Consider the following 11,689-nt stretch of genomic DNA (forward strand, 5'->3'; position numbering starts at 1 on the left):
TCCTGCAGCAAAACAAACATATATCTACATCTTGTATGATTTTAATCCATTGATACCTGATGCAGCATTTGTGTGTGTATCCCTTTAAGACACACACAAGCGTCACGCGGTTCGCGGTCTTAAAGGGATACACACACAAATGAGGGATATACACGCAAATGCTGCATCAGGTATCAATGGGTTAAGTGGCAGTGAACACAACTCTGAAGTCAGTCATGAGATGAGGTATTATCAGGTGCACACACAAATTGTATCTTCAGTTTCTCATATTCGTTTAGTTCCATGTTATTACCATTAAAACTATATTAGATATCAACAGACACCTGGGAATTGCTCATCTCATTTGACAAATGAGCACTGTAGAAGTGAGCCTAATCTGTCTGTCTCTGCATAATTGGATTACAGTACGCATCCTCACCTCTACTGGATCGTCTTTTGACATGAATATTTGATGTATCCCGACTGTTAATTTCGCATGAGTGAAAAGTGATGGATAATATTACCCTTTCCCTGAGACAAAATGAATGCGCTGCATTCGCTACAATGTTAATGATGGAGGCCTAGAAGTTATATGGTCATTATCTACCCTAAGATTACTCAATTACTTCATGTTGATTTCAACATGCACATACAGTTAGGTGTTTTATGAGAATAATATTTCCCTTGGATATTTCACTTTGGAACTATAGGCTTTTTTTGCCCGGGTCTTTTATTTGCAGTGTGCAGAAATATTTTCCTACTTTCCTTCTCACTTATAAAAGCTCCCTTAAGCTGCAAGATATATAAAGGGCCCATCCCCACCAGCACGCCGCCTTCTGTGGCCCTGAGTGCCTCTTAACCCCCTCACCTCACCCTGTGTGAAGGAGTGTCCATGGCCCAGAGGCAGGGAAGCTGCCTGGAAGTCCGTACTGGATCTAAATCCACCCCAGCTGCAGGCCTCCCTGTGTATCTCCTCCCTCCCTCCCTATCCCTTCCTCTCTCCAACTGACAGCTGGACTCCATTACCTCGCTAGGGAATCCTCCTGGATCTCCAGCATCGGAAACCTGAGGCTTTAAAGGGATGGACTCTCCCATGCACATGTTTTATCCATTACAACTAATGCTACGCACGCACGCGCGTGCGCACACACACACACACACACACACACACACACACACACACACACACAGAGTCGACGCCCTCCTTGTACTATGAAAGTCTTAAGACTTGGACTTACTCAATCAAAGTATCGGAGTAGTTTATTTATAGATGTAAACCAAGCATGTCGGATAAGGGCAGACTCTCTTTTTCATCTTGTTTTGTGGAGATGGAAGACCCGAATACATTCTATCTGGGGTTTACCTGTAAGGATACAAATATACCATGCTGTATGATGCCAGAGAAAACCATAGAACGAGTATAGCAACATCAATATAGCATGTCATATAAAACGATCTGGGTACGCTGACCAATGAATGTCGCCTGGTGGATGCAGATGAAATCAATAGTGATGAATCAATAGTGAATCAGTGGTGAAATGCTTGTGTGTTGTGTTTGCAGGTGTGCAACAACAAGAAGAACTGCCACTGCGAAGCGCACTTCTCCCCACCGTTGTGCGAGGAGGCCGGCTTTGGCGGCAGCATTGACAGTGGGCCAATGAGACTGGCAGGTAATGTTAGCATTTGAATGTCTATACCAGGTAATGTTAGCATTTGAATGTCTATACCAGGTAATGTTAGCATTTGAATGTCTATACCAGGGGTTCCCAACCCTTTTCTGGCTCGTGACCCTACTTTGACGTCACAGAAATCTAGGGACCCGAGACATTCAAATTCCGGTACACCATCGATTATATCATCAGTGACATCGCCAGTATAAAGTATGCTTCTTTTTTCCTGCAGAATTCTGACTTTAATCTGAGAATTCTGACTTTAATCTAAAAACTCTGACTTTATTCTCAAAACTCTGACAGTAACTCGGAATTCAGACTTTAATCTCAGAATTCTGACTTTATTCTCAGAATCCTGATTTAAAGTTATAATCCCAAAGATTTTCATTGAAATAGTTTTTTTTTTTTTTATAAGAGTCATTCACAATGTTGATTGAGGCTATGGTCCATTGATGGAAGCATTTACAGTATATAGTGACATTATGTGACATTAGTAATGTCACATAATGCAACACTGTTTGGATCTCACCTGCAATTACCACTCATCGCCATAGGTGTCACCCAAGAGAACAAAACTGAAATCTTAGAGATTATTACTTTAATTTACCCGCGCGCTACGGTCTGCCAGTGAAACTCCTCGCTGTCAGGTGAAAAGGAGCGGCTGGTGACTGCTCATGTATCAGTGGAAGCATGTGCTAGTCTATGGCTCTTCCCAGATCGGCAGGGGGGGTGGAGCAATGACCGGGACAGCAGGTGGAATTAGCCAAGTACAAGTGGGGAGAATCCAGGGGGAAAATAAAAATGGTGGTGAGGCTCAAATCAACTCTCAATAACTGTCAAACTATTCATCATTCATCTAGTTTGACAGTTATTGAGAGTTGATTTGAGTTAATGAGTTATTAATTTGAGTTAGTGTGGACCAGTGATGTCACTGGTCCACACTTTAACAGTCAATAACTGTCAAATTAAATGACAGACTTCAAAACCGTTTACAGTTTTCTGATATACTACTGATGTTCTAATGATACAAAGCTGGTTGAAAATGGGCAGAGTGTTCCTTTAATGAAATGAAATGTAAGTGTAGTGGTGGGCGTGGCCCAGCTGTAACGGTCTTTGTCCTGTCGTTGTTCTGTGCTGTAGATGTGCGTGTGTGTGCATTAATGTGCGTGTTGTCGTATGTGGCATCAGCCGACAGCGTGGTCATCACTGTGGCAGTCCTGGTCACCCTGCTCAGCCTTCTGGGAGTCACCTTCATCGTCTTCCTGAAGAGGAAGAGTCTGCTCCGCCTTCTCTGTACCAACAAGAAGAGCACCTTGGAGAAACTCAGGTGACGTAGCTCCGCCTTCTCTTTCCCAAACAGGAAGAGCATCTTGGAGAAACTCAGGTGACGTGAATAAAACGGAGACCGCGGGTGTGATCGCAGTACAGAGGAACATTGGACTGGTTCGACGGCAGCAAAATACCCTGAACATTTTTAAATTACTAATTTGACAAGAGAAGAGAAATACTCGTGCTCCTATATTCTTTTGAAGTGAAATTCCACGTTATTTTTTAAATGCTGTGATTCATTCCTTTTAAAGAGCCCAAATTTGACAAAAATTCTTATACTGTATTTGTATTGAAGCATGTACTGTATCTAATTACTGTAACGTACATTTCTGTGTACTTGTCCCATCAAATTCTGCCTTGGTTTAGAATGAAATCAAAAGACTGTTGCACCTAGAGACTCTGTTTGGTGGCAGGTGTGCAGGTTCCAATAGTCTGAAACAAAAGATGATCAAATATGAAACATTTTTTCTCTCACTTGACTGGCTGAGCATACCGGCTTTGGCCAATAAACGGCATCAGATAAATGTAGCCTCTCCTGGTTTTTGTCTAGAGTGCATATTTCTGTTGGCCCATCGATTGCCTTAGAATTAGAAATGATAGCCTGAGTGCAGAGACTGTGCAAACAGCCAAACGCTCTTTATCTTAAGAGCGTTTCTTTGTGCCAATAGATCTATGGAGGCCAACAGACCAATCAGCCCCACCAGGACCCAGTCCATGTACCGGGCCACCCCACAGCGCAAGCCTCCACCCAAGCCCTCCGGAGCCAGCATTTATAAGGTGGGTCTCTCTCTAGAGAGAGAGAGAGAGAGAGTGTGTGTGTGTGTGTGTGTGTGTGTGTGTGTGTGTGTGTGTGTGTGTGTGTGTGTGTGTGTGTGTGTGTGTGTGTGTGTGTGTGTGTGTGTGTGCGTGTGGGTGTGTGTGTGTGTGCGTGTGCATGTGTGTGTGTGTCTATTTCTGTCACACCCCATTTGATTTGATTTCTTTCGTAATCACACTTTATTAGATCCCTAGCAACTAGACAGTAAACTGCGACTAAGCCTGGGCGCCATGCTTATCCAGAGCTGTTTATCGCAGGCTTCTTGACAAAACGAGATGACGGCTAGCTGGGTAATTGATTCAGCCTCAGTATCTCTCTCAAAGAGAAAGCGTTAATTGAGAGACTGCTCTATTTACACGAATAGACAATCTATATCAGGATATTATTTGGCTGTAATGTTTCTGTTTGTGATGAAGAGATTTTTTTACAAGGAGGGAACAGAGTTGCTTGATCCAGGGCGGCGGAGGGAGAAAATTGGTTTTGAAATGATAAACATTGAGGCAGATTTATCTGTGATTTGTATGCGTTTGACAAACTAAAGGTATGTGTTTGTGTGTGTGTGTGTCTGTGTGTGCATGCGCGTGTGTGTGGGTGTGTGTGCGCGTGTGGGTGTGTGTGTGTATAGATCATGGTTACATTGATCTGTATTTGTGTATGAAAATCACATTCTAGGTTACATACTGCACATTATTGTAGCCTAGTAACTAAGCAACTGTGCGTAAATGTGATTCTTACAGTAATAGATAGTAATAGATTGACTTTCATGTGAAATATTCACGGAGGCAGTGTGAGATCTGGTGGATGGTAGATCGATCATGATCTTGAAAAAGAAAAAACTCTGCTTGAAAAACAGTCCCGACTTCATCAGGATTCAGTGAGAATTGAACACAGGAACAAGCCGTCGCTGCAGTGATAACGTTGGAAAAAGTCTCATTTTGCGGTTATCCAAAATTAAACAATAAGCCGCCGCGAGACGCTGTGGTTTACAACAGCAGAGGGGCGTTCTTAGGGAGCGGCTAAGGGGGCTGAAACCCCCTTAACCGTTGTAAAATCACTGTAAATCACTTATTGCTTTTATAAAACGCTTACTACATATAGCCTGCCTGGCAAGGTTTCATACAATAAACACACAACAACAGAATGCAATATCGATAAATAATCATTCTCCCGCCAGGCAACGTAGTCCTTCAACATTTAGCAAAATGGTTGCCAAGCAACGTAGTAATAATAGCAACAGTAATACTGTGTGTGCGGTCACAGGTGTGTGTTTATAGAGTATTTTACAACCGCTTTTAATGCGGGTCAGCCAATCATAATCAAGGAGCGGAACTATCCGTTTTCTAACGACAAACTGAGCACACCAGTTAGCTCGTTATCGTGCTGAACACAAGTCCAGCCGCCTATAAAAGTGTTTGGAGGTCCCACCGTTAGTCAATATCACACACAGTCCCTTTGACTCTGGCAGAGACATAGACCCTGGCTACAGGTTAGTCCAATTTATCCTCTGCTCTGATGGACTTCACTGACTCACTGCAGCACTATCCTCTCCACCTGTGTGACTAACAGCCTGTCCCTTCCAATCATGGTGATCTGATGTCCAGATGTCCAGCAGCTCTCTTGGTGTATAACTGCTGTGTGCGCGTGTGTGTGTGTGTGTGTGTGTGTGTGTGTGTGTGTGTGTGTGTGTGTGTGTGTGTGTGTGTGTGTGTGTGTGTGTGTGTGTGTGTGTGTGTGTGTGTGTGTGTGTGTGTGTGTGTGTGTGCGTGCGTGTGCGTGTGTGCGCGTGCGTATGTGTGTGTCTGTCCAGCAGCCAAAGCCTGTCCAGCCATTTTAGGTCGTACGAGTTTGCTCTGGAGCAGAGGGGTAACAGCTGGTCAGGACATGTGGTCAGATTCTGGCTTTAACGATTCCAGGGTGTCATATCTAATAATGTTGTTTTTCCAGTTTTACGGCAGCCTCTGACATCAGCGATTTCACACTCGTTATGGCTTTACGGCCGAGCTAAAGTTCTACTTTTTGTGCTTGGACTGCACTTTAAATATCCAGCTTGAGGCTTTGAATGATTGTCTTACAAGACATGTCTGATACACACGGATACAACAGCCCCACTTTTACCACTGTGGCCGTACGGCAGCATTACAGCAGCAAAGTGGCCAAACTAATTAACAACTGTATGGGGGTACAAGGTCACCAGGGCGCGACGAGAGCAGAAGAGGAAGAGCACAGATTGTGTGTAGGCGGAAAAGAAAAAAAAGAATGAGTGAAGTGATGTTGTAACTGATAATAAAGAGTCTCTCTCTCTCTCTCTCTCTCTCTCTCTCTCTCTCTCTCTCTCTCTCTCTCCCTTTTTTCAGCCATCTTTCCTGAGCTCGGAGCCTCTCCTCCCTCCACACACCTTCCACTCTCACAGTCTGCGCAGACTTCCCCTGTACCAGCCGCTGCGCATCAGCCAGCCGCGCAGCGTGCCCGCGCCCCGGAGCGTGGCGCAGCCCGGCCTGCCCCCCGTCCCGCCGCACCACCACAGGGTCCTACTGCCCGCCCACACGCCCCTCTCGCCGCCTACAGTGCCACCGTTCCACAGCCTGCCCCGCCAGCACTCGTCGTACAGAACGGAGCAGGTTTGTGTGCAAAAAGAAAAGAAAAAAAAATGGTGGTGGCGAACTCGCGAAGAATGCTTTTATGAATAGAAAGAGCAATGAATGGCGCAGTATTTATTTTCTCTCTCTATTTTGAATGCCCAAGAAAGAAACAGATATATATGTAAATCCAGTCAAGGTTATAGCTTTCACTTGACATAAACTCTTTAATAATATTTTAAAATGCAGGGTTTTTCCGTGCATAGAGGGAATTTTTGCCTCCGCCTGCAGAAGGTTTTTAGCCGCCCCCAAAGGCCCAAGGCCAACAAAATCCTGACAATGACTGATATATTTGAGTCCAGGACAACCCTGACTGCATACTAAGTCAGAATCGGGCTGTTCTGTCAGGGTGAGTACAGAGCTACTGCATCGCCAAATGACAGACGTGATGTGCTCATATAGACACATATTATAGATGAGATCCATTTTAGATTCTAAAATATACAGGAATAGTGTTTTTCATAAGGGAACGCACAACAGGTGAGACTGCAGTCACGGTAACTAGCGATTCCCCCCCTTCCTTGATCAGAGGAGAAAACGTGAAGCTCATTCATAAAATGACAGCTGTCATTTTTCTGAATGAGTTTTCCGCCTCGCTGGGTTCGCCTTTTACACAGACGTCGATTCGGGGATGTCACTACTTTTACACAGACGTCGATTCGGGGATGTTCCTTTTCTTGTTTGATTAGGCGCCTCCCATGTCCAGGTCACTTCTTCCATCTGGACCATGTGCACCATTTATTGTGGCAACTTGTTTATTCATCAGCTGAGAGATGAAATGAGTCTTGAATCGGCCGTTGTCTTTGTATTATTACAAAAATAAAATAATAATTTGAAACTATACTGTACACACCGTATATGTTTGACATGTCGGTATCATTTCCAGGTGTCATAACCTCGTCTCTGGTAATGTTGTGCTCACTAGTGGCAGACGAGCTGCAGTGCAGATAATGATTTTGTCTTTTTTATATCTGATTTATTTATATTTTCACACAAAATAATCTGTGTATGAAAGTGGCTAATGACTGCTATATTATTAGAGATCAGGACAACTCTGACTACACATTAACCCCAAATCAAGCTTCTTCTTTTTTTTACTCTACAATGTAGAGAATTTCAAAGTTAAAGTCACACATTTGTACATTGAAATGACTTTATGTGTGAAGCTCGGAGTGCTGTGAAAACACATTGCACCATCATTTCTGACAATGACTGATTTATGGCAGTACGCATGATCGACCGGACGGATCCGATGTTTTCTTGCAGACCACAGCTTTAAACGTGGTACTCAAAACAGCACGTCGGATATCAGAACATCTCCGCACTGCAGTTAGCTCGCTGCTCGCCGGCGTATCGACAGCAGAGTTCAATCTGTCTAACTCCCTGCGAGTAAGGGGCTGATTTCTGCTGAGCCGACAGTATTGGATGTGGTGGAGATAGTAAATCCATCTGTCTGCTCAGGCACTTGATCCGAATACCCATCCCATTTGTCTATCTGTGTAGCGGGGAGCATTGTGTCGCTTGTCGGCGCTGTATGAGGCACCGCGGCAGATGTGCGCTCCTTATAAAAAGCGACTTTTTGAGATGACTTTTCTGTCTGTTGGATAAAGAGGCAGAGCATAATCCCAGATGTGAGGCCAGAGCATGAAGGAAACGTACAAATCCAATCTTTCCTCCGCCCAAAGGTAATGATGAATGGTTCAGGCGAGCAGCAGTAACAATGGCCCCTATAGCATTGGAGATGTGTTTGTGGTGTCTACATGTATGTCAAGCCTTGCAGCATATTAGCCTTTATAGCGATGAGCGTGCGCCGCCAACACAAACGTGCGTTTTAGCTGAGAGGCCAGTGTTGACATTGAAAAGAGACTGCTCACTTGCTTGCTGAAACATTGAAACCCTGCTACCTACTATCTGCTTGCTCGTTTTTCTTTTTCTTCTGAAACAGAAGGAATGATTAGGGAAGGCAGATATAGGTCCGGCACAAAAGAGAGGTTCTGTTGGGCCAGCAAGGACCTACAGGACCCAAAAGCAAACATATTGAAAGTTTATTGTAATATAGCCTGCTTCCCTGTGGATGCCATTATGTATGGGAGGTCTTATTTTGAAGTAATGTTTCGTAGCTCATTGGCCTCAGTGCCTGTGTGTAGACTGCTCCAGCCATTTGTGTCTACGTTTGGGATTTTATTTTCTATTTTTTTAATTTTCTTTGGGGGGGGGGGGTTGGGGGGGTGCGCCTATCCTGCCTGTGTTGACACTAATTACAGCGAGACAGTACATGAGAAGCAGACACTGTGAGAGTGGAGAATTTCCCAGCTACATTTATGATCAGACTTTTGGCTGGCTAACGGAACCAAATGTAATAATACATGAACGATAAAATAAATGTGAAGCAAATAAAGCGGGAAACTGATCATCTGGGAAAACTTCATATCTCCAAAATGTCAGCTTTTCAGGCACTAAGACAAATAGCCTTGGTTTTAGTAATAATATTAAAACCAAGGCTATTTTTCTTATGACTTTTCTTGGATAAACTGGAGGAAGAAAATGCATGGACATATTTCTCCAGTTTATCCAAAGCTGGGTTTTTTTGATAGATTTTTGTCAGCCTGATTGTCATAGAACCTTCTCATCCCATAAGGGAGAGTGTAATCTTTCAATTTAAATTAAAACATGACAATCACCAAAATTGGAATTACAAAATTTTCATGACTATAGAAATGCACATGTGGCCTAGATTATTATTGTATTTAACTGATTGCATCGATTGAATATTTCTTTCTTAGTCTTATTTTGTATGTTTCCAGAGGAAGGGTTCTTATTCCCTTTATTAAACTGCCCAGGTGGGAATCTTCTTGTTGCAGATTTCAAGGCTTTAGTAGAGTGTGCCCTTTAGCAAAGTGTGTCAACTGAAGAGCAACTTGGGTGGTATATATGTTATCTTATTTTCACTTCATACTAATACAGATTCCTCCGATGAGACTCTTGCATTTTCGAATGTTCTCCTGAGTCAGTCTCATGACCCCCGACCTCTCAGCCAGACGTGCTGTGTTGCTAGCCGAGCTCAATCTGATTAAAGCTTTCTATCATTTCTACCCCTGTGGGGCCTCTTGTGTTTCAAACTCCATCAGAGGAGCTTTGGCCTGCTGTCTGCAGAAGGTGATCGCATTTTGAGACTTTTGAGTTTCTAATGGCAAATTACAGTTAGGCTACAGATCTTTTTTTTCAGTTAAGATGATATTACAGTGCACCTTAGCTAATATTATATGCCATCTTTTTGGTAGCTAATACGCGCGTGAATTCCTTCTGTATGACTCTGGCTGCAGTTCGCTGAGACATGCAGTATATAATATTGGAACTGAAGTTGTGATACATTGGGACTGATGTAGTTGTGCTACCCTGGGACTGATGTAGTTGTGATGTAGTTGTGATACCTTCCGGCTGATGTAGTTGTGATGTAGTTGTGATACCTTGGGACTGATGTAGTTGTGATGTAGTTGTGATACATTGGGACTGATGTAGTTGTGATACATTGGGACTGATGTAGTTGTGATACATTGGGACTGATGTAGTTGTGATACCTTGGGACTGATGTAGTTGTGATGTAGTTGTGATACATTGGGACTGAAGTAGTTGTGATACATTGGGACTGATGTAGTTGTGATACATGGGGACTGATGTAGTTGTGATACCTTGGGACTGATGTAGTTGTGATACCTTGGGACTGATGTAGTTGTGATACATTGGGACTGATGTAGTTGTGATACATTGGGACTGATGTAGTTGTGATACCTTGGGACTGATGTAGTTGTGATGTAGTTGTGATACATTGGGACTGATGTAGTTGTGATACATTGGGACTGATGTAGTTGTGATACATTGGGACTGATGTAGTTGTGATACATTGGGACTGATGTAGTTGTGATACCTTGGGACTGATGTAGTTGTGATGTAGTTGTGATACATTGGGACTGATGTAGTTGTGATACATTGGGACTGATGTAGTTGTGATACATTGGGACTGATGTAGTTGTGATACCTTGGGACTGATGTAGTTGTGATGTAGTTGTGATACATTGAGACTGATGTAGTTGTGATACCTTGGGACTGATGTAGTTGTGATACATTGAGACTGATGTAGTTGTGATACATTGAGACTGATGTAGTTGTGATACATTGGGACTGATGTAGTTGTGATGTAGTTGTGATACATTGAGACTGATGTAGTTGTGATACCTTGGGACTGATGTAGTTGTGATACATTGAGACTGATGTAGTTGTGATACATTGAGACTGATGTAGTTGTGATACATTGGGACTGATGTAGTTGTGACACATTGAGACTGATGTAGTTGTGATACCTTGGGACTGATGTAGTTGTGATACATTGAGACTGATGTAGTTGTGATACATTGGGACTGATGTAGTTGTGATACATTGGGACTGATGTAGTTGTGATACATTGGGACTGATGTAGTTGTGACACATTGAGACTGATGTAGTTGTGATACCTTGGGACTGATGTAGTTGTGATACATTGAGACTGATGTAGTTGTGATACATTGGGACTGATGTAGTTGTGATACATTGGGACTGATGTAGTTGTGACACATTGAGACTGATGTAGTTGTGATACATTGGGACTGATGTAGTTGTGATACATTGGGACTGATGTAGTTGTGATACCTTGGGACTGATGTAGTTGTGATACTTGGGACTGATGTAGTTGTGATACATTGGGACTGATGTAGTTGTGACACATTGAGACGGATGTAGTTGTGATACATTGGGACTGATGTAGTTGTGATACCTTGGGACTGATGTAGTTGTGATACTTGGGACTGATGTAGTTGTGATACATTGGGACTGATGTAGTTGTGATACTTGGGACTGATGTAGTTGTGATACATTGGGACTGATGTAGTTGTGATACCTTGGGACTGATGTACTTGTGATACCTTGGGACTGATGTAGTTGTGATACCTTGGGACCGATGTAGCAATCAAATGTGCTTGGAATAAGTTACGCTTCGCACTATTGCTTCTTAATGACATCATTGATTTCATAGAAACACTGAAGTGGCCCAATTTGATGCTTGCTCAACTTTCCTCTCAGGCATGAGACTGTTTTCTGTCTCCAGCTGTATGTCATATTGAACCCGCCCATCACAAAGCACTATGATTACGTCATTCATGGGCAAAGCACACACATAATGTAATAATAAGCGATCTCATCGTCGGAGGTTATTCGGTTACTCATGC

At 43.1% G+C, this 11,689-nt stretch overlaps 1 protein-coding gene across 1 annotated transcript in view; it reads left to right on the top strand.

Annotated features, from left to right (window-relative positions):
* adam12b (ADAM metallopeptidase domain 12b) overlaps nucleotides 1-11,689 on the top strand; it is a gene marked incomplete at both ends in the record, with an annotated part of 123,123 nt that overhangs the window by 109,851 nt on the left and 1,583 nt on the right. The window contains 4 exons of the mRNA XM_083650683.1: nucleotides 1,541-1,649; nucleotides 2,790-2,976; nucleotides 3,647-3,755; nucleotides 6,150-6,413. Of these exons, the coding sequence (XP_083506809.1) occupies nucleotides 1,541-1,649; nucleotides 2,790-2,976; nucleotides 3,647-3,755; nucleotides 6,150-6,413 (669 nt within the window). The remainder of the gene's footprint in view (nucleotides 1-1,540; nucleotides 1,650-2,789; nucleotides 2,977-3,646; nucleotides 3,756-6,149; nucleotides 6,414-11,689) is intronic.

Source organism: Poromitra crassiceps (genome assembly GCF_964638095.1).
Source record: "Poromitra crassiceps genome assembly, chromosome: 14".
NCBI classification, from domain to species: Eukaryota; Metazoa; Chordata; class Actinopteri; order Beryciformes; family Melamphaidae; genus Poromitra; species Poromitra crassiceps.